Source organism: Enhydra lutris, unplaced genomic scaffold (assembly GCF_002288905.1).
Source record: "Enhydra lutris kenyoni isolate GAN:26980312 unplaced genomic scaffold, ASM228890v2 scaffoldscaffold8, whole genome shotgun sequence".
Taxonomy (NCBI): Eukaryota; Metazoa; Chordata; class Mammalia; order Carnivora; family Mustelidae; genus Enhydra; species Enhydra lutris.
The window spans coordinates 19,546,685-19,570,368 of record NW_019154092.1 but is presented as its reverse complement, the minus strand read 5'-3'; the positions used below and the strand labels follow the sequence as shown (position 1 = coordinate 19,570,368).

The window sequence follows — 23,684 nt, the reverse complement described above, 5'->3', positions numbered from 1 at the left end:
TGTTGCTTTACGGTTTGCTGTGTTGAGGAGTATCGTGAGCCTGAGTGCAAGCGTCTGCATCAATCAGCATGTTCTACTGTCATGCTGAGAGAGGGACAGGTGCCATGTCTTTGCTCCTTCCTGCCCTGAATGACTCACCTGACTCACCTGAGTCAACTCACCTGAGTTGCGTTGCATTTGCCTGAAGAGAGTACTTTCTGTGGCCACTCCTACTATTTCCTACTAGAAATCTTGAAAATCATTTGAGGCGTGTATAACTGCATTAAGGTTAAGAGTCCAGTGCCCAGGGTTCAAGCTGTGGGCTGCTGATGACCTAGCCATATATTCACTGAGATCATAAAAGCCATCATTTGGGAATGACTTCATCTCTTCGCTGCACATCAACCTCCCCTCCTGCTTCCTTCTTCCTCTCTGTTAAAAAAGAAGAAATGTCCCTCCTCAGTGAAAGCCATCCCCTCTTCATTTGTTCATGTCCCCATCTCCTTGTACCTTCTCAAGAACTGCTGTTTGGTTGTTTTTTTACCTTCCCTTTCAATACCACATCATATTAAATACTAACTTAAAATTCCTGTAGTAGTTTCCTGTTGCTACTATAGCAGATTACCACGAATGTGCTTGAACAGCACAGATTTATTTTCTTACAGTGCTGGAGGTCAGAAGTCCCAAAATCAAGGTCTTGGTTAGAGCTGTGTTTCTTCTGGAGGCTCTGGGGGAGCATCTATTTCCTTGCCTTTTTTAATTTCTAGAGACCACCTGCATCTGTTGACTTGAGGCCCCATCCTCCATCCTCAAAGCTAGCAGTGTGACATCTTCCAGATGCTCTCTCTGACTCTGACTTTTCTCTCTCACTTTTTTAAAGGACCTTAGGGATATCAAGGGGCCCACCCAGGGTAACCTCTCCATCTCAGGATCCCAGCCACATCTGCAGAGTCCTCTTACCATGTAAGGTAATATAGCCACAGGTTCTGGAGGTTAGAATATGGACATGTTTGGGGGACCATTAGTCTGACCACCACAGTCCCCAAATTTATATCTCTAACCCTGACCTCTTGTTAGAGACTTACATACTCAACTATCAGGTGGATAAACAAATGAGTTTTTTATCTTTCTCTTAGCTCTTCCACCTCCTCCTCCTCCTAGAGTTTACCTCATTTTAGTAAATGGCATCTCTTTCCTCTTCTAAAGCCAGACACCGACACCTCAAAGTGGTTTGTGACATTGATGTGCCCATCCATGAAACCCAGCCCAAAGCTTGTTCATTCTATCTTAAAATCGTACCTCAAAGCCATGTATGTTCTATTACTGTAGGGTTAAAGGTAGGTGCTGGGGCTGGAGGCTGTTGATAAATTATGACTCTATTAATTCCTATATCCTTTGGAAAGTTACTTCGCTTTTCTGTACCTCATTTCTTCATCTGCAAGTGGGTCATGAGCTCACTGTGATAAACATGTACACTTAAAACGGCATCCAGCACACTGAGCTGTCACCTGTGCCATACCCACTCCCACTCCTGTCCAGCCTCTTAACTACCATGCTTCCGAACTTGCCCTCCTAAAGTTCACTCTCTATACACCACCCACAATGACACTTTGTAGACGGCCACCTCATTGCATTCCCCTGCCTAAAATCCTGTGGTGGCTTCTCATGGCACTAAGATAAAAATCAGACTCCATAACATGCCTTCAAGGCTCCTGACATGATCCCCATCCTGCCTGTGTCCTCAAATCAGTCTTGTCCCCTTACTCCCTTCATTTAACTGCATTAGCCACCCTAGCCTTCCTCCAGCCCTGCAGCGTGGTAGTGACAGCAGGCTACTAGGTGTGGAGTTAAATAAGACCAAGAAAAAGTATGCAAACCTATACTTCGTTTAAAGTTTTTTTTTTAAAGCTGATTTTTAGTTGCTGACTCCTAATAAAAGATTAAATCAAGCTACTATTTAAAAGATATAAAAAGATTTTTAAAGATTTTTCTCTTGAAATACTTGTAAATTATTTTGACTCAATATTTAATCTTTAAAAGTTGCTTTTACAACTTCTTTTACTTCCTTTAAAATAACAGAATAATTTTATTTGTTTAGACTTAAAGGCCATGTGACTTCCTGTTTTCTCTCTGCTACTTTTCTCTTATGTCCCTTTAGGTTTTGCAGATAAGCAGGATCAATGAGAATCTAATATAGCAGGTGAGACAAGACCTTGATGCAAGCATACAGTATAGACTAATTTTTCCAGTGCTGTGGGATCGCTTGGTCATTTTTACATTATTTTTCAAGTATGCTTGGTAACTAAACATTTTGTGAAAAATTCGTGAAGCAAATAGATTTCTTATTCACAATTTGGTTGAATTTTGTTGTGTAACATGATTTAAAAGGAGCAACATCTAATTGTGTGTGTGTGTGTGTGTGTGTTTAAGAAAAGAAGTAAAATGGTTATGTCGAGTGAAATTGCTGATCTTCCTATAAAGTGACCCCTTCTTGGTACAGGGGCTAAGCCAGTCATGCACACTAAAGCAACAAGATATAAAGAGAAACGAAAGGAAAAGTGGTTCTCTGGAAAAAACTGTTCTGCAAGCAAATGAAGTGTAGAAATAATAGAAAGAACCACTTTAGGGAAGAAGAGTGTGGGTCCTTGTTCGTATTCCTACCATTTCCGTTCCAGTTTTTCTGTATTCTACCCATTGCTCCTACCAGAGCTCTCAAATATCACTAACTTACCTCCTCCCCGGAGTAGTCTTTGCTGACTCCCCGTGGCAGAATTAATCATTTCTTGTTTTGCGTTCCCTCACTGACACCTCTTCATGGGACTGTACTGGTGGTCTCTGTATGATCACGATTACCCTATCTTCCTAAATCCCTGAGTTCTTCTCTAAATGTTGAATGTAGGTTTTGAACAAATGCCACTGGTATTTCTGTCCTCCCTAAGAATATATTGGTATTCAATACAAGCACAAGAGAATCAGTAGTGCTTGCTGATTTCATACAGTCTGCACGCCCCACTGTGGATTCCGTGTAGGAGAGGACGGATGGCAGACAAGGAGTGAGCCGGGGTGAGGTGGTTCTAAGAGATTATCTAAGAGATAAAATTTGTTCTTGAGGAATTTACAATCCAGTTGGGTCTATGAGACCTGCTCACAGAGAGCACTGTGTGGGGGGATGAAATAGTAGCAAGGGTGGGGACAGTTCAGGGTGCTTGACTTTGTGAATCTCTGATCATCTTCTAAGGAATTATTTTTGAAACGTTTGTTACCAGTTAAATAATTTTGTGGCTGTTATTGTTTAGAACTGGTATGATGGAACTAGCAGTTTCACCAAAATTCCTGCCTTTTGGATATTATAGCTTCAAAATATATTGGTTTTCTTACTGTCTGTTCATTTTCCTTTTTAGAAACATGTTGAGATCAGTTGCTGAAGAAAGGCTTTCTTGCTAGGTTTTCCTCTTAATGCTATTTTGGTCGAAATGTGCATGAATAATGCATACAATCCAATAGTGTAGACTGGCAAAACCGATAGATGGTTATGTCATGAAATTGAAGCCAGTTTTAGCATTTCTCAGCAGTTCCAAGGGTGGTACACGTGTCTTTTTAAGTCAAAACTTTCAAAACGGAAAGTGGTAATATAACGATTTTGGTTTCTTCTGGAGGAGAGTAACACAGGACCAGTTATGACCTATGTCAGAGTTTAATCCAGTTAAGTACTCGAGGTCCTAGTGGAGGACACGTGATACCATCCCCACTGACATCTTCCATCTAGAAGACACGGGATCTGATCACCATGGTCACTGTTGTCTCCTTCTACAGTTTATTTTTGAAGTAGCTGTCCGTTTCTTATCTGGCCTTGTTCCATTTGTCTTTACTGTCGTCTGCCCCTGCCTAGTGCCTGGCGTTACCACCTCCCTCTGTATTCCTAGCACTCTCTTCTCTCTTGTTCCCCCCTCCCCTTTTTCTGGGAATTAGCCATACTGCCTTATTCTTGCCCGTTTTCTCGTTCTGTAACTTTCTGTGCATTCCTTCCTTATCTCTATATCCTTATCATTGATATTCCTTATCACTCTTTTTCCCTTAAGGGTAGAGACCTTGTCGTATTAACTTTTGTATTTCCTCTACTGCCCAGTACAAAACATATTAATTATTTGATGTGATAGACAGCAAATTGAGTACCACAGAATATGGCTGTCATTAAACACCTTCCATTTGTACCATGAAGAAACATTCTGGAGAAAATCCGATGAGTAGCAGGGGCTCTTCATCTAGTTTTAGTTTTGTAATATTAAACAACTATCCAGCAGCTTACTTATATTCTCTACGTGTTGTCAGTAAACTTGCTGAGTGTAATTTATCTTTTAGGATTTGGCTTGACCTTCTGGGTCCATCTTCGTTTTCTGAAATGTTGTTATTGACTAAATTGATGTCTCCATTAAATATTTACTGTAAGCTGCATGCATTTTGTACTGTCCTTAGCACTGAGAGGATTTCACTAAGCGGACATAACTGTTGAGTGCCTACTGTGTGCCATGTGCTTTGTTAGGCACAGCTATACCAAGATAGCTAAGACCCGGTCCTTCAATCTGGGGGGCTCGCATTCAGTCCAAGACGGTAGATGAATGCATGGAGAACCAGTGTCAGTGCAGTGTACAAGGGATCCGGCCCTCCAGCCCACCCTAGCTGCTCGCTCTGACACGGGGCCTTCGAGTTTGCCTTTCTCAGGAACTATGTCAATACCGTCCTCTCTGTTTGGTATGGGCCATGGTTTGACACTTGTCCCCTGTCTTTGGACCCACTCTCTCAGAAACCTTGATCCCAACATGGTTTTGACTGCACCACATCACCTCCATTTTTTAAAAAAGGTTTTATTTTTTTACTTATGTGAGAGTGCAAGAGCTCATGAGTGGAGAGGGAAGGAGAGGGAGAAGCAGACTCTCCTGCTGAGCAGGGAGCCTGATAGGAAGCTGGATCTTAGGACCTAGGGATCATGACCTGAGCCGAAGGCAGATGCTTCATCAACTGAGCCACACAGGTGCCCCACATCATCTCCCATCTTTACACCACCCCTCACTCCACGTGTGCCCTCCTGTCCCTTCTTTGAGGCCTAGTTTGCTTGGGGCAACACAGGATCAGTTGCCTGCCTTTCTCTCCTTGCGTTGTACTCAGCTGGCAGAATGCTGCACCATCCCTCTATGCTGTACCATCCCTCCTCCCCCCTTCCAGCCCCAGTCCTCAAGGGACTAGGTGAGGCTGGAGATGTATCTAGGGCCACACCAGTGGGTCTAGCTGAATCTTCATGGCCGCTAAAGTCCATGTTGTGCTCTTTGGCAGTCCAGCAGTCCTACCCCTTGTCTGTAGTCCATTGCTTTCACGTTCTGCTTTCATGCTTATGTCAGCTACAACTTCTCATGCCTTCTTCTCCATCCTGTGCCATCTGAAGCCATTGTTTATGTCACCAAGAGACTCATGATTCCACTGTCGAAGCTGTCACACACCTGGCTGTGTCCATACGTGTGTGTGTTCTGCCTTCTCTGCTTTGCATTGATGAGTGTTGTGTCCCTAACTGAAACCACCCCCTCCATTTGTGCCTGGGATCCCCCCCCACTCCTCACTGGACCTACAGAAGGACATCTGTGCATCTCCTCCTCTTTCCCAGGTAATTCTTGTTCCCATCAACTGTCTCATCCTTACAGTGCTAAATCGTATAAAAATACCTTTGGGGCTCCTGGGTAGGTCAGTTGGTGAAGCATCTGCCTTTAGCTCAGGTTATGATTCCAGAGTTCTGGGATCGAGCCCCATGTTGGGCTCTCTGCTCAGCGGGGAGTCGGCTTCTCACTCTCCTCTCTCTATCTCTGTCACTATCTCTGCCTCTCTCAAATAAGTGAAATTAAAAAAAAAATACCTTTGATCCCACATTACTTTCCATTATGACCATCTGTCTTGAACACCCTGTTTGCCCATAGTGCTCTGGAGCAGGTCACCACTGCACTGCACTCCACTAACTGCGTGGTTCTTTCTCGGTTCTCCTCTTTCTTGACCTCTCACCAGCACTTAGAGTTGTTGGTTACACCCTCCTTCTTAGAACATTGTCTTTCCTTAGTTTCCAAAATAGCACACTTCATTTTCTTTCTCAGTTTCCTTTGCCAGTCGTTTTACATCCTTCCAACTTCTGATATTAGAGTGTCGCAGGGGCAGGCAGGTAACCTTTTTTCTGTCCACACTTACCTCTAGGTCCTTTATACTCCCAGGTGTGGTCTGAGGGTAGGCATCAGCATCACCTGGGAGCTTGTTGGAAATGTAGAACCTAAGGCCGAAGTTCAGACCTAGTGAATAAAAATAATGCATTTTTTCCCAAATCTGTAGGTGATTCATACGGACATTAAAGCTTGAGCAACATGGCCTTAAGTGGGCTCATGGTAGTCCTGTGCCTTTAAATATTGTCTGTATTCTGATAAATCCATAAGTTTGTATTTCCAGCCTTTGTCTTCCCCCTGAATTTCAGACTCATGTCTGTCTATCTACTTGACAAATTCACTTTAATGTCTAAGAGAGCTCCTACATGTCTTAAAGGGTCCTGCAGAGAACTCTTGCTTTCTACTCAAAGCCTGCCCCTTTTGCAGTCTACTGCATTTTGGTAGATGGAAGGATCTGTCTTTCCAGATGCTTTGGCCGACCTTTGACTTTTGAACTTTGACTCTGGCAACCTTTGACTTCTCCATCATAGACAGTTTTATTTTTGTCCGTCACATCCACCTTCAGTCAATCAATGAATTCTATTAGGTGGACCTTCAGAATACATCAAGGGCACCTGGGTAGCTTAGTCGGTTAAGCATCTGACTCTTGGTTTTGGCTCAGGGCTGTGGGATTGAGTCTATATCAGGCTCTGCCCTGAGCGTAGAACCTGCTTGTGATTCACTCTCTCCCTCTCCTTCTGCCCTTCCTGCTCCCCTCCCAGCTTGTGCTCTCCCCTTAAAAATGAAATAAAATGAAATAATGAAATGAAATCTGGTCACTTGCGATATGAGAATCTTATCACCCAGACCTGCACCCCCACCATCTCTGGCCTGGGTGGTCACAGAGGTTTTCTGACTGCTCTCTCTGCCTGCAGCCTTATCTCCAGAAGTGCTCTTAACCCAGCATTCACAGCGATCATTCTGAAACATGAATCCATTCATGTCAGTTCTCTGCACTGAATCCTCCAATGGCTTTGCTTCTTGGCTGGAATAAAAGCCAAAGCCCAACATGATCTGGCCCTCGGCCGCCATTCCGAAGTCTGCCTCTGTACTCATCACTTCTGTCCCTCTGACCTCAGTTCTGGTTCTACAGCTTGCCAAACATGCTCTCCCTTAGGCCTCTTTTTTCTTAGATTCAAGTTAGTTAACATATAGTGTAGTATTGGTGTCAGGAGTAGAATTTAGTGATTTTCACTTATATACAACACCCGGGACTCATCATAACAAGTGCCTTTTTTTTTTTTTTTTTTAAAGATTTTATTTATTTATTTGACAGAGATCACAAGCAGGCAGAGAGGCAGGCAGAGAGAGAGGGGGAAGCAGACTCCCCGCTGAGCAGAGAGCCCGATGTGGGGCTTGATCCCAGGACCCTGGGATCATGACCTGAGCCGAAGGCAGAGGCTTCAACCCACTGAGCCACCCAGGCTTCCCACAAGTGCCTTTCTTAATGCCCATCGCCCATCTAACCCATCCCCTCTACTCCCCTTCAGCAACCCTCATTTTGTTCTCTATCTTTTAAGAGTCTTTTATGGTTTTCCTCCCTCTCTGCTTTTATCTTATTTTTCCTTCTCTTACCCCTGTGCTCATCAGTTTTGTTTCTCAAATTCCACATGAGTGAAATCATATGGTACTTGTCTTTCTCCAACTGACTTATTTCGCTTAGCTTAATACTTTCTAGTTCCATCTACATTATTGCATATGGCAAGATTTCATTCTTCTTATGGCTGAGTAATTTTCCATTGTGTGTATATGTATGTATATATGTGTGTGTGTATGTATCACATCTTCTTTTTCTATTCATCTGTCAGTGGACATCCAGGCTCTTTCCATAGTTGGCTATTGTGGACATTGCTACTATAAACATTGGGTTGCATGTGCCCCTTCAAATCCTTTGAGTAAATATCTAGTAGTAGAGTCACTGGGTCATAGGGTAGCTCCACTTTCAGCTTTTTGAGGAGCCTCCGTACAGTTTTCCAGAGTGGCTGCGCCAGTTTGCATTCCCACCAACAGTGTAAGAGGCTTCCTTTTCTCCACATCCTTGCCAACATCTGTCATTTCCCAACTTGTTAATTTTAGCCATTCTGACCAGTGTGAGGTGATACCTTATTGTGGTTTCGATTTGTATTTCCCTGAAGCTGAGTTATGTGGAACATTTTTTCATGTGTCTGTTAGCCATTTGTATGTCTTTGGAAAAGTGTCTCCTACCAGATCTCTCAATGAATTTCTCAAATTCATGAAAAGTGTCTATTCATGTCTTCCCATTTCTTAACTGGATTATTTATTTTTTGGGTGTTGAATATGGTAAGTTCTTTATAGATTCTGGATACTATCTCTTTATCTGATATGTCATTTGCAAATATTTTCTCCCATTCTGTTGGTTGCCTTTTAGTTTTGTTGTTTCCTTCACTGTGCAGAAGCTTTTTATTTTGATGAGATCCCAATAGTTCATTTTTGCTTTTGTTTCCCTTGCCTCCAGAGACATGTCTTATAAGAAGTTGCTGTGGCCTAGGTCAGAGAGGTTGCTACCTGTTTTCTTCTCTAGGATTTTGTTAGCTTGCTGTCTCACATTTAGGTCTTTCATCCATTTCAAATTTATTTTTTGTATGGTGTAAGAAAACGGTCCAGTTTCATTTTTCTGCATATGGCTGTCCAGTTTTCCTAATGTTTGTTGAAGAGACCATCTTTTTTCTCTTGGGTATTCTTTCCTGCTTTGTTGAAGAGGAGTTGACCATATAGTTTGCATTTCTGGGGTCTCTGTTCTGTTCCATTGATCTGTTGTCTGTTCTTGTGCCAGTACCATACTGTCTGGATGATTATAGCTTTGTAATAGAGCTTGGAGTCCAAAATAGTGATTCCTTCAGCTTTAGTTTTCTCTTTCAACATTAGTTTGACTATTCAGGGATTTTCTGGTTCCATACAAATTTTAGGATTGTTTGTTTCTGCTCTGTGAAAAATGATGGTATTTTGATCGGGATTGCAATGAATATGTAGACTGCTTTGGGTAGCATAAACATTTTAACAATATTTGTTTCTCTAGTCCATGGGCATGGAATATTTTTCCATTTCTTTGTGTCTTCTTCAATTTCTTTCATAAGTGCTCTATAGTTTTCAGCATTCAGATCTTTTACCTTCTTGGTTAGCTTTATTCCTAGGTGTCTTACTGTTTTAGGTGCAGTTGTAAATGGGATTGATTCCTTGATTTCTCTTTCTGCTGCTTCATTACTGGTATATAGAAATGCAACAGATTTCTGTACATTGATTTTATATCCTGCGACTTTGCTGTGTTCATGAATCAGTTCTACCAATTTTTTGGTGGTCTTTTGGGTTTTCTACACAGAGCATCATGTCATCTACGAATAGTGAAAGTTTGACTTCTTCGTTGCCAGTTTAGATGCCTTTTATGTCTTTGTGTTGTCTGATTGCTGGGGCTAGGACTCTCTGTGCTATGTTGAACAGCAGTGGTGAGAGTGGACACCTGTGTCGTGTTCCTGACCATAGGGAAAAAGCTGTCAATTTTATCCCCCTTTGAGGATGATATTAGCTGTAGGTCTTTTGATTATGGCCTCTATGATGTTGAGGTATGCTCCTTCTGTCCCTACTTTCTTGAGGATTTTTATCAAGAAAGGATGCTGTATTTGTCACGTGCTTTTTCTGCATGTATTGGGAGGATCCTCTCACATGGTTCTGAGCCTTTCTTTTATTAGTTTGGTGTATCATACCAGTTGTTTTGTGGATATGGAACCGCTCGGAAGCCCAGGAATAAATCCCACTTGATCATGGTGAATAGTCATCCTTTTTTCTTTTTTCTTTTTTTTTTTTAAGATTTTTATTTTATTTATTTATTTGTCAGAGAGTGAGAGAGAGAGAGCATAAGCAGAGTGGCAGGCAGAGGCAGAGAGAGAAGCAGGCTCCCCACTGAGCAATACTGGACTTGATCCCAGGACCCTGGGGTCATGACCTGAGCCAAAGACAGCAGCTTAACCAATTGAGCCACACAGGTGTCCCAGTGAATAATCCTTTTTAATGTACTGTTGGATTTGATTAGTATCTTGTTAATTTTTGCATCCATGTTTATCGGGAATATTGGTCTGTAATTCTCCTTTTTAGTGGGGTCTTTGTCTGGTTTTGAAGTCAAGGTAATGCTGGCCTCATAGAGTGGATTGGAAGTTATCCTTTTATTTCAATTTTTTTTTTTGGATAGCTTCAGAAGAATAGGTATTAATTCTTCTTTAAATGTTTAGTAGAATTCCCCTGGGAAGCCATCAGGCCCTGGACTCTTCTTGAGAGATTTTTGTTAATTTTTGATTAAATTTCTTTGCTGGCTTTGGGTCAGTCAAAATTTCCTATTTCTTCCTGTTTCAGTTTTGATAGTTTATATGTTTTTAGGAATTTATTCATTTCTTCCAGATTGCCCAGTTTGCTGGACTATAGTTGTTCATAATATTCTCTCACAATTGTTTTTATTTCTGCAGTGTTGGTTATGATCTCTCCCCTTTCAATTTGTGATTTTATTTATTTGGGTCCTTTCTCTTTTCTTTTTGGTAAGTCTGGCTAGGATTTACCAATTTTGTTAATTATTTCAAAGAACCAGCTCTTAGTTTCATTGATCTGTTCTACTGTTGTTGTTTTTTTTTAATTTCTATATCACTTATTTCTGCTTGGATCTTAATTATTTCCCTTCCTCTGGTTTTTAGGCTTTATTTGCTGTTCTTTTTGCAGCTCCTTTAGGTGTAAGGTTAGGTTATGTATTTGAGAATTTTCCTGCTTCTTGAGGAAGGCCTGTATTGCTATGTACTTCCCTCCTGTGACTGCCTTTGCTGTGTCCCAAAGGTTTTAGACTGTCATGTTATCATTTTCATTTGCTTCCATGTATTTTTTTAATTTCTCTCTTAATTTCCTGGTTAATTCATTCCATTATTTAATGGTATGTTCTTTAACCTCCCTGTATTTGCAGTCTTTCCAAATTTTTTCTTATGATTGTCTTCAAGTTTCATAGCATTGTGGTCTGAAAATATGCATGGTATGGTATCAGTCTTTTTGTACTGGTTAGACCTTTGCTTTTCATTATTTCCTCTGCCTGGATACCTTATCCCAGATACCTATAGTACTTGTTCCCTCACTTCATTCTTCTGCTCAGAAGGACCTTCAGTGTATCAGTTTTTACCCCCTTCCCTCTTTTGCCCTTAAAAAAAAAAACGCATTTCATATAATATTTGTTTGTTGATCTACAATTAGAATGTAGGCTCCTCAGTAAAAGTGGGATTTTGTCTTGTTCACTGATATATTCCCAGCCTCTAGGATAGCACTAAACAAAGAAAGGGGTGCTCGATAAATATTTGTTGAGCAAATTAATGAATACTACCAAATGGTATGTCAGGAGGGTTACAGAAATTCAGAGAGGCTGCTAACCGCTTGAGAAAGTTGGACAAAGCATTACATTTGAGGAGTATTTTTGAAGAGTCAGTAAGGAGTTCTCCAGACAGATATGACAGGGTAGAATACTCTTTGTGTAAGAGGATAACACTTGCAAAGATAAATAGTTTTCAGAAACCTCATGAGATGGTGTGGCCAAAGCAGGGGTGAGTGTTTAGGGTGCTGAGAAGTAGTGACAAGATGAAGCCAAGAAGGTAATTTAGGACCAGCTGGTAATGAGTCTTATGATAATTTTTTGCTGAAGAATTTGAATTTTAGCATATAGATAGTGCCAACAGACATAATTATTCAAGGGTCATTGGATTAGTGTCTTATCAAGATTCATATTTTTTTAAGTGAACATTGTAGAATTCTTATGATTGCATTATACTAAGAATTGGGAATTCAAAGAGAAAAAGACGTGGTCCCTACTCAGAAGTGCACATTCTAGTAGAGTATTTGTGTTGTAGGAGTAAAGACTGATGATTCAGGGTTCTGGTATCCTAGATGAGAGATGACAAGTTTTAATACAAGCAGTTTAAGTGAGAATGGAAAGATTAAGTTCTCTCCCTTTATTGCTTTAGTGAACACCTATCCTTCTGACCTTTGCTCAGGGGTCAAGGGCTTCCTTAGGGAAGCATGGTAGACATTATTGACTTGATCACATCCCCACTTGCAGGCTCCCTGCACCATTTTCCCGTAGTTGAAATTCTGTAGAAGTATTTGGTTTTTGTCAACTCTGTCCATCCACCAGATAGTACATTCCATGAGGAACTCTGCATCCTTGGCAGCTACCATCGAGTCTGGCATGTATTAGGAGTTCAGATATTTGAGTGAATGAAATTTTGGGATATATTTTTAAAGCCAAAATGACTGCACTTGAAGACTAGTTGGTTGCAGAGAATAAGGATATATTTAGGATTCTCCTCTCTTTTGGAACCTTGTTCTGCCCCCTTCTACATTCCTCATCTTTGTGAACAGCATCATCATCTTCCCACTGTGAAAACTACAAATGTGGAAGTCCTCTTTTTCCCTTTGGCTTGCCCCTCCCCCAGTCCTCCCTGACAGTGCCTTAGTTCACCTCCCCCTCCCTTGGGTCCCAGAGAACAGGATGGTACTCATCTAACAGGTTTGGCTGCTTGTAGCCTTTGTCCCCACCAGCCGTCACTCAGGCGGCATGTTGTCAGGTGTGGGAGGCTGAAAAGTGCCTTGCTGCTGCCCTCCTCCCCCACCCCCCGCCCCCCTGGAAAGGTTCGCCTTCTAATCCTGGGAACCTGTAACTTTTTTTTTTTGGAAAAAGATCTTGGCCAATGTGATTAAGGATTTTGAGATGAGGAGATGATCACAGATGATCTATCTGGGTGGGACCCGAATGTCAGCAGGATATTTCTGCCGTAGAGTGATGTGGCCATAGGTGCAGGAGTACACACAGACCCAGAGCTGGAAGACACCAGGAATGTGTTCTCCCTTACTTCCCCCAGAAGGACAGTGGTCCTGCCAACACTGTGCCTTTGGTCCAGTGAAGGTGAGTTTGGATTTCTGGTTTCCAAAATCACAAAGGACTAAATTTTTGTTGTTTTAAGCTACCAAGTTCATGGCAATTGTTAGAATGGCCAGGGGACACTGATAGATCAGAGCTATCTGTAAAGTCTAAAACTGATCTCATCACTCCCTAGAAAAACATGCTGATGACTACAGGTTAAGTCCGACTTCTGTGATATGATTCACTTTAAAGCTTCAGCTCTGATGACCCCATCTTTTCCCTCTGGCCACCCTCGTCTCTCGCTCTGCTGAGTATTCTTGGACACACACTTGTTCTTTCAGGTTTGAGGGCTGTTTGTTATTTCCTTTGTGTCTGTTACTCTCTTTTTCTGCCTTAAACTGATCTTCATCATTGCAGCTCAGATGTCATCTCTGCTTGGAAATATACCCTGATTCCCTTACAAGAGATGACTTCCACTGTTCCCACAAATGCTTTGTATAAACATATGTTTACTGATGTATCTTACTTATTGGACTTCGAATACTTGGAGGGAACCAGTCTTGTCTCCTTAATCTTCCTGCACTAATTTTTCAGCTAGCTCTTTACGTGGTGTGTGGTAGATATTTGGTAAACAGTGATTTCTTAAGTTGAAGTAACAAGAAAATATTTTGTTTTATAACTATGGATTATTCTATAATGAGTCTTAGTTCTAGAATTATTTTCTTTGTAGAGTGAATGCATATGTGACCTTCTCAAAAATAATTTTAAGGGTGTCTGCAGGACAAACTGGGACGCTCTATATTTAATCATCCAGAGTGCATACACATAAGATTACCAGAGTTTACACACTGTGGTTTGTGGAATTCTTCATCTTCAGCTACATGTGCGGATTTTGCAAGTTGTGGAAAAAAGGAGTAGATTTAGTTGCTTGGGGACAAGCCCATACTTTTAAGAAACTCTGTCATAAGAAACATTATACCATTTGCCTGATTTTGACCTTGGACATCTCTCAGGGATGATATGTCTAGAATGTCTCTCACTCTTAAAGCTTGCTGTCAAGGTTCCGTTTCAAGCTTATGTCACTTCCTTAGTAAATTATTGTAGTAGCCTCTTGGCAGCCCTTTCTGGATCCATTCTTACTTTCAGTTTATAATTTATTTTAAATGTGGTTGGTTTTTATTTATTTTCTTTGTGTTCTTTATATTTACCATGTTGTTTTTGAGTTTACACGATTGTACCTTAAAGCGAAATTAAAATTCGACATGAGTATTTTAAGCTTGGGTTACTTTGGGTTACTGTGGACATTTTTAGAATATTCCCAGTATGTGGGAAGCCAACAATAAAAGTATTAAATTGAATGTGTGTATCTCCTGACCATTTCCTGTTACCTTAAGTAACAGGGGAGAGGTTATTTGGACCTCATCCACGGTTCTTCCACATCTTGGTCCTTTGTACTGTTTGTTCTCAAGCTTGTTTTCAAAGGTCATACAAAAAAAAAGTTGATCAGGATAAGGTAATAATTGTTGGCATGTTTGCATTGTAAACTTCATGACCTCTTCTCTCTGCCTTTTAATAGTAGGAAAAACTCAAAAAAGAAAGATAGAGTTAATGATCCTCTTAAATCTGAAGTTTGTTTTTTTTCAAACTGCTTTATTGAGATATGATTGATACACAAAAATCTGTATATTTTAATGTATAACATGTGATGAGGAATGTTTTAAAGTCATGTTAATAACCCCAACACAGCTGTTGGTTTCCATACTATTTGAATGCGAAAGAAGAGATTGTAAAGTGAAAGGAGATTGTGTTCAAAATAATTCTGAGTCCTAATGCCGACAGAACTTTCAAGATCTAGGCCTTCGGAAATTTGCCACATTAAAAGAGACTTTCTATTAACATTGCAGTTTTCCTTGAGAAAATAATCAGGCAGAGTTTCTATTTAAATGCTTGCCTGTAGGCCAAGGCATTTATCTTCTAAAATATAGTCTTTGTTCTTCAAAGTTTTATTCTGTCAGTTTTTCTATAAAATGCAATCATCAATTAAGCCACCATCCTTTTATGATGAGGTGGAGCGTAAACAAAGAGCCACAAATAAGGCCACTCGAGGTTTTCCCTTTCTCATCATTACTTGGCACTGCACCAGTTTCCCTAGTTGCCCATCAGAAGTTCAGTAAATAACATAGGGCTGTTTCATAAATTCTCTTACCCGGTTTCTCAGAGGGTGATGAAGTAACCTGAAAATTTGGGGTGGCTTTACTTATTACAGAAGCACATATGGTTGCAAGGGAAAATGCCATGGGAAATAGCATGGTGAAGGGCTGGCTCTGCCTGAAATCGCTCTATGTGTATCTCTCAGGTACATACTCGTTTGCTGCCTTTGGAAATAAACCTGCAGGAAAATCAACCTGTCTTGCTTCTGTGTGGTTTTGTTTTTCAGTGGCATTGAGGTGAGAGATAACAGGACCAGAATAGAGTTTGTGCATCTGGCAGGCTAGATCTGTGGCTTGACAGGTTTTTGTGTGTTTATTTGTTTGGGTTTTGTTTCATTTTTGTTTTCATTGTGGCAGTGTATACATAACATCAAACTTGCCATGTTTCAGTTCAGTGGCATTGAGTGCATTCACATTGTTGTGCCACTGTGTCCACCCCCCATCCCCAGAGTTCTCTCATCATCCCAGACTGAAACTGAAACTCCCAGCTCCGTACACAGTGAAGACGGACTCCCTGTCTGCTGCCTTGTTTCTCTTTAAAGCACGAGTATGGTGGCCTTACGCTATTATGAGAGCCCTATAAGCACCACAGGGCAGACATCAAGCACTCCCTCCAAGTCCATTACCTATCCACCAAGACATGACTGTATTGCCCGTTAACACTGGGTGATAGATAGGTTTGGTTTATTTGGTATTTATATGTCTGGGCAACACTGAAAAACCTGAAGTTTTAAGATTGAGATTTAAGATCTCAGACGTGCTTAGATCCCTTCCTGATATATTAGTACAAGGAGATTTGAAGGTTACTTCTATGGGCAGGCTTTACCTTGCTCAATAAACCTCCACAGTGGCTGTGACATTTTCGGTATTTAGCTAAACATGTTTGAAGGTAAATATATCTAGAACTATGGGTCTCCTTATGCTGTGATGCTCTCCTGAAGACAGGTTAGTGTGACTAATGCTGTGAAAGCAGAGTCTATTAAGAATGACCTCCTTTTGCCGTTAAAGTAAATACAAGCTTTGTCACGCTGTAAATATTAGACATCTCTCTGTTGATAGTACTAGAAGTATTGAGCTTTTGTTGTTAAGCAGCTGGTTAGTTTTTATCTCAAGAGCACCATAAATCATGTTGATCATGTTTCCTGTTCTACCTGTGAAGTTGGAATGCTGAGGCAAGTCTGTGATTGACACGTAGCACGGATACAGAACCTCCTGGCATGCACTGGGGTGCTACCTCCTTCCTTGCTTTCATTTATTATTTTCGTCGTCCCATTGCCTGCCTTGCTTCTTATTTATCTTAGATAGTCAGCTTCACAAGCGATTCACCGATTCATTTCCATGCAGTCACTCCTCTGTTGTGTCTTCTCCCATCTTCCCAAGAACCTCATTCCTGTCTGTGTTGGGTCATGCTGTTGTTTGCTTGGAACAAGTCCTCTGTTGTCACTCTTTGCCCACCCCCACTCTTATTTTGTCACCTAATGGCTTAATCATCAGTCACAGTCCTTTCTAGATAATTTGTCCTTTGCCTTGTAAAACTACTGATCCCTTTATGTGGCCTACTGTCTCCATTCAAACTTCTGTTATTGTACCTAGAAAAATGCACTGAACTCAGGTGTTCACAAAACAGTCCACCTCTGCTAGACCCTGGGCAGGGATCAGATCTTACCGTTCTTCAACTCCAGGTGCCTGCACTTGATAAGGGGAGGGGAGGAATGAATGAAGCAGTGTCAGATACTGTGGATGAATCAATAATTCTTTAAGAATTGCAAAATGACTGGCGAGGATGCGGAGAAAGGGGAACCCTCCTACACTGTTGGTGGGAATGCAAGCTGGTGCAACCACTCTGGAAAACAGCATGGAGGTTCCTCAAAATGTTGAAAATAGAACTACCCTATGACCCAGCAATTGCACTGCTGGGTATTTACCCTAAAGATACAAATGTAGTGATCCGAAGGGGCACATGCACCCGAATGTTTATAGCAGCAATGTCTACAATAGCCAAACTATGGAAAGAACCTAGATGTCCATCAACAGATGAATGGATAAAGAAGATGTGGAATATATACACATGGAATACTATGCAGCCATCCAAAGAAATGAAATCTTGCCATTTGCGACGACGTGGATGGAACTAGAGGGTATCATGCTTAGCGAAATAAGTCAATCGGAGAAAGACAACTATCATATGATCTCCCTGATATGAGGGAGAGGAGATGCAACATGGGGGGTTAAGGGGGTAGGAGAAGAGTAAATGAAACAAGATGGGATTGGGAGGGAGACAAACCATAAGTGACTCTTAATCTCACAAAACAAACTGAGGGTTGATGGGGGGAGGGGGGTTGGGAGGGGGGGTGGGATTATGGACACTGGGGAGGGTATGTGCTATGGTGAGTGCTGTGAAGTGTGTAAACCTGGCGATTCACAGACCTGTACCCCTGGGGATAAAAATATATGTTTATAAAAAATAAAATTTAAAAAAAAAAAAAGAAAAAAGAATTGCAAAATGACCGTTGGACTTTGCAGTATGCAGGTAATTGGTGACCTTTGGTAGAGCCCTCCAGGAAAGGGTGGGGATAGCCTGTTTCTAGTAAAGAGGGAAGGTGGTTGGGAGGAATGATTGGGGGAGGGGAGAGGTAGAACAACTGGGAGAAAGAGTGGAAGACAGGCCGGCTAGGAGGGGGCAGAGAGGGAGTCAGGTTGTACCACCAGCCACGGAGGACCCACGTCTGTACCGCCCTCTAACCGTGTATCTCTGGGGGTGAGCTTGGCGGGCAGTAGTGTGGGTGAAGGTGGTAGGTCTTGAGCTTACGTTCACTAAGTTCAAGTCTTGTTTTGGAAAAAGTCTCTTTGCTTCATAGAAGCTCTTAACTGCTGTATCTCTTGTTTGGTGTTTACCAAATACCTGCTTTTTGTTCATTTCCTTTGTAGGTGAACACAGGTCTTCTGATTGGTAGCTGTTGAATAGCAAACACGTTGTCCTGTGCTTAGTGCCATTTATTAGTAAATGCCTGAAGTTTGCTCCAATGCTTTTTGGTTTTCATGACATCTGAATTATGAAATCCTCATGCGTCTTAAATAATACTAACCAATACAGAAAAAAGTGTTTTGTTTGACTCTGCAAATTCTTAATTTTTTTTCGTATGAAACAAATTTGAAAATGTAGGTGTGAAAAATCCACCTGCAGCTCCAGACCAGTTGTCATCTTTGATACAGGATTTGCTTGAGCGGCTTCCACCGAACGACACTCTTCCCTCCACCTGAGCACCGGCTTCTTTCTGTGAAGATTTTCCTGAGACACCACCTCTCCCACATAGTCTTTCCTCATACCCATCTTTGTAGCCCAGAAAATTGACCGATCCCCTTACTTCGGTGTGCCCCAGACAGACTTCTGTGATTTTATTGCTCTCATCTGTATGTACTTCTGAACCAGCCTGGTCTTTCTTTAAAAAAGAGTCAAGTTTTTTTTTTTTTGCTCTATATTTTAGAGTTGCAAAATGGTATCCTGATTATTTTTGTCTTAGCAGTTTGTTAAAAGCATTTTTTTGTTTTACTAAGTTGTTTTTATAAATGCAATTTTAACAACTAATTTCATCTAATGGGCAGCTGTTCTTTGTTATTGGCTATTCAGGTCGTCTTTAATTTTTTTCAATAAAAGATTGTGACTGCCTGCTAAAACTGACAATGAAAAATAAGTCTTTTTAAATTTATCATTAAAGTATCTGTTTCTTTGTTATAAAGTATAGGACTGAACAAAGATATATTTTTGGAAATTCCAGTAAAATTATATTTACAAAAAATAAAAATAACTTAACCGGCATTGAAAGACTTAATCCAAGTAACTAACCACCATTCAGAGGGTCCAGAGTTCAGAGCTCAAGATGTGTTGTCCAACCTGCAATTTTATTTGTCCAACAGTTGTTCCTGTGGTGTTCCTTTCCTTGCAGTGATTCATCTTACAATTTTCCTTCTCACTTTATGGTGATGTGAGAGCAATACAAATTCAGTTAAAAACCGTATGTCCATGGGGCGCCTGGGAGGCTCAGTGGGTTGAAGCCTCTGCCTTCGGCTCGGGTCGTGATCCCAGGGTCCTGGGATCGAGCCCGGCGTCGGGCTCTCTGCGCAGTGGGGAGCCTGCTTCCTCCTCTCTCGGCCTACCTCCCTGCCTACTTGTGATCTCTGTCAAATAAATAAAATCTTTAAAAACAAACAAACAAACAAAACCGTACGTCCAGCTTTGAATTTGGATCTTTCCCAGAGCTAGTACCAGGCCAGGGTGGTATGAGAGCCACGTAGTCACGAGGGTAGACAGCTGATAGGCTGGCAAGCGTTCTCTACCCAGACAACCATTTTGTTTTTCAGTACAGCATTCAGTAAATTACATGAGATTTTCAACACTTTATTATAAAATAGGCTTTGTGTCAGGTGATTTTGCCCAGTTGTCGGCTAATGTAAGTGAGCACATTTAAGTAGGCTAGGCTAAGCTGAGATGTTGGGTAGGTTGGGTGTATTAAATGCATTTTTGACTTAATATTTTAAACTGATGATGAGTTAATTGGGATATAACCCCATTGTAAGTCAAGGGAGATCTGTAATTAGCCTGATGTGATAAAAATAAGGTTTCTTAATGTTGGCTGAGTTACAGAATGCTGCGGAGGGAAAAGAAAGCACTAACAAATTTGATTTTCTGAATAGGTTAGCAGTAATATAAACAGATGGCCAATAAATTCGCTTAAGGAAGTTTGCTTGAATATGTGTAAGAGTGCTTGCCTAGAGCTGAGGACAGTTGAGTATGTATGGTCCTCTGCTTAAGTAGGGGAGTTAGAAGTTCCCTTGAGTTATATTTTAATAGAAATGTGGGTACAATGTAGAGTTTTGGGAGGTTGCTGTATTGAGCTGAAATCTATAGAGCATTAAATGAGTCAGAAGACCTGGGTTCAAATCCTGGTTCATCTGACTCACAAACCATGAGACCACCAGCACACTGGTTAAGCAATAGTCCTGCCTTGCTGTCACCAAGGCACCCTGGAAGTGCGAAAAGGAGATGACAAATGGGATCATGCCTGGAAACTATAATGTGTTGTATAAAAATAAGTTGTCTTAGTATTCCCAAACAGGCAGATGGCTCTACCCGGAATACATAGCCAATTAGGAACATGGTATTTCTAGCTTAAAAATGCCTGCCTGATAATTGGATTTTATATGGACACTTTGAGCTTTAGCTCTTGAGGATTTAAATAATGTCATAGCAGAAGAAGTATTTTTTTGAAGGCTTTTAAAATTACCTTTGCTTTTGTGTCTACAGTACAGCTGTAATTTAAACTTCCCACGAGTACAAACACTATAGCTTTTTCTTATACGTGAATTTTAAAATGAATGCTTTGTTGGTAAGTTATGCTTAAGATGCTTTGAGAGGGAATGTAAAAATAGAAATTTGGGGGGGAACTACTGAGTATGATTTCTGAAAGAATTGGGTAATCTCTGGAAATCTCTTATAATGTGTAAAATTTGTTTAACTGTAAGTTTATATAAGCCTATACCTATTTCATAAACCCACTTCAGCCTTACTGGGTGCAGGTTCTCAGAAATCCCCGAAGAGGTGGTTAACGGATGGATTGTTAAAGGACAAAGTAGGCTGCTTAAGTTTCAAAGCCTAATGCGTTAGGGGAGATATCCATTGTTACTGCAGCCTCTCACCCAACTTCAGTTCGCTGACTATGAACCTGCTCTGCCACAGAGTCCGAGTCCGAGCGGTCCCTGAGTCGACTGGAAGCCATAACAGCGTGCTCCTTGGAAGAGGAAGGAGAGCCCCTGAGCAGCAGAAAACACAGAATGTCAGAAGGAAAAGACTGTGGTGGTGGAGATGCTCTCTCCAATGGCATCAAAAAACACAGGTAGGATGGCCTTTAATGGTTACCGTTGCTAACTCTTATAAGATACTAATGGTTCATGAAGAAAAGCACGCCTTCTCTTTGTTTTTCCCGCCCTGTGTTTATATTGCTGTTAGGACTTGATGCATTTAAGAGAAGAGCATCATCTGTACTTGTAGGAACAAAGCATACAACGCGATGTTAGCAACCATGGTTTCAGGGACATAAATCCTCTAGCTGACAATTTAGCTAGGCTCTTCAGAACTGCCTTTTACCATTGATGCTGGGCTCCTCTTTTCATCATACATGTTTTATGACTCTGCTTTCCCGTGCTATTTTAGTTTCTGGTCATTCGATCTGCTTGTTGGTTTTATTAAGAGTGGACTGTAATATTGCCTGCCTATTGATACAATTTAGTTACATTTAAACAAAGACTTTTATTAAGCTCCAGGCTTTGTCGAACAGATCCGTTTTACACTGTCTAATAACATTAGTGTCTTTTTATTCCCTTGATGATTTCATCCTAGAGATGGTCCCAAATTCCTGAGATGTAGCAGACACCAGAGCTCCCTTGTCTCTGCTTGAGTGTGCACACGCAGTGGCTCGAGTGCCTGCTGCTGTTTGTAAAATATTGATCACATTACAGGTTAAGGGTAGATCCTGGTGTAAAAAGCACTTTGGGGGTAAGAACTTATTAACAGTTAATTTCTACGAGATAGTTTTTGTTTGTTTAGTACTTGGAGGTTGTGTAACTCTCACTCCATTTCTGCGCCACGATTCTGGTCCCGGTTGGTCTCAATTATTGTTCTCCCAGGGAAAAATGCCCATATCACTTCTGATTTATGTGTTTTTGCCCCTTGCTAACAAAACGGTCTTAGTGTGTGCTTATTTTGAAAACATCAGTGAGGTACAGGTAACGAACTAACTAAAACCAGAAGGTATCCTCCAAACGCACTCACCAGTGGAGTATACCGTTGCACATTATGTGGCAAGCAGTGAGTGAATGTCTTTCCCGATTGCCTTCTGCAGTTTCTGCCCACTCCTTTGGGAGTCCAGGGCTAATAAGTTCTGTGTAGGACATGAAATCCCTAACAGGAATTCTGGCAGGCCTACCAATCATACATCCTGATGGTCTGGTGAGAACACAGGTGAAATCTTCTGATGTGAGAAACCTACAAATAGCTTAAATTGTTAGAATAGCAGAAAGAGCCACTGTGCTCAGATGCTTTCCTATCCAGGGGCAGTAGACACATTTCTCTAGTGCTCTTCTGGGCTCGGGGGCCTTGGTGTGTGTGCTTTCATCCTATCAGTAGTTACTGTGCACTTGACAAATACATTCTACTATATTCATATATTCTGTATTGCATCTTAATTAGTCAAACCCAGAATGGTAAGATGAAAAAGTTAAGGTGAAATTGTTAAAAAATGAAATCAGGGCAGGTCACTAAGAAAAATTACAAAGGAATGCAGCTCTAGGTAGTGACCTCACCAGAAAAGTTAAAGTGATAAATGAACTGCAATTTATTAGGCTTATAAATGTGATAAAATATTCTTTAGTTATTTAAAAGTAGGCAGGTTAGGAAATTGTCAGCAATCAGATGTATGGGGGAAACATAACTGCTTCCTATTTTAAAAAGTAATTGTTATTTTTTTTTTTTTTGCATGAAGTTCTTTCTGATCAGATAAACAGAGCATATGCCATAAATAATTTAAAGGTTTCATTTCAGAATAGAAAAGTGGAGTAATCAATGTTATCAAATCCATCTTGCCTGTGCCCTCAATTGTGTTATAAATAATCTGCATTTATAATGGGCAGTTATTGTGATGATATGAAGAATAATTTGAATCAGTAGTAATTTTGGTGATGGCTTTAGAAAAGCAGCTAGAGAGGTGCCGGGGTGGCTCAGTCAGTTTAGCATCTGACCCTTGACTTGGGCTCCGGTCATGATCTCAGGGTGGTGAGATTGAGCCCTGAGTTGAGCTCCATTTTCAGCACAGAGTCCGCTTGTCCCACTCACTTTTCCACTACCCTGCTTATGCTCATTTGTCTCTCATTTGTGGGAGGAAAAGAGGGAGGGAGGGAGGGAGACAGCGAACAATGGAGCAAGTGAGTGGGGGCAGGGGGTGGTTTGAGTTGCTTTGTGGAAAATTAGCCTACACTATGCTATAGTCAGGTTTTTATTTACAGGGCTTCTTGTCATCTTGGCTGTGTTGCATAGGATCAGTTCTCTCCTCTTAGACTAATTTATGACATGTATTCAGAGCTCTAATCTTTTAACTTGTCAGCAGTTTGACCCAAGTTGTTATATTTGATCAAAATGTGGATATTTATTTCATCGTGTCTCTGGATATGGTATAAAAGATACTAATGTAGAATAGATTAGAGTGTGAAACAATGGATCCATGTCATGATTCCATAAGTGTTATTTACTGTATTAATAGCATTAATAAATAAAAGGAGAAAAACATACCATCATCCTAATAGATAAAAAGCAGGGGCACC

At 41.0% G+C, this 23,684-nt stretch overlaps 1 protein-coding gene across 2 annotated transcripts in view; it reads left to right on the top strand.

The window, feature by feature from the left end:
- LOC111142507 (oxysterol binding protein like 1A) overlaps positions 1–23,684 on the top strand; it is a 236,652-nt gene that overhangs the window by 139,958 nt on the left and 73,010 nt on the right. For both annotated transcript variants that reach the window (XM_022495736.1, XM_022495737.1), the window contains one exon: positions 21,049–21,205. In XM_022495736.1, coding sequence (XP_022351444.1) covers positions 21,049–21,205 — 157 coding nt within the window. The remainder of the gene's footprint in view (positions 1–21,048; positions 21,206–23,684) is intronic.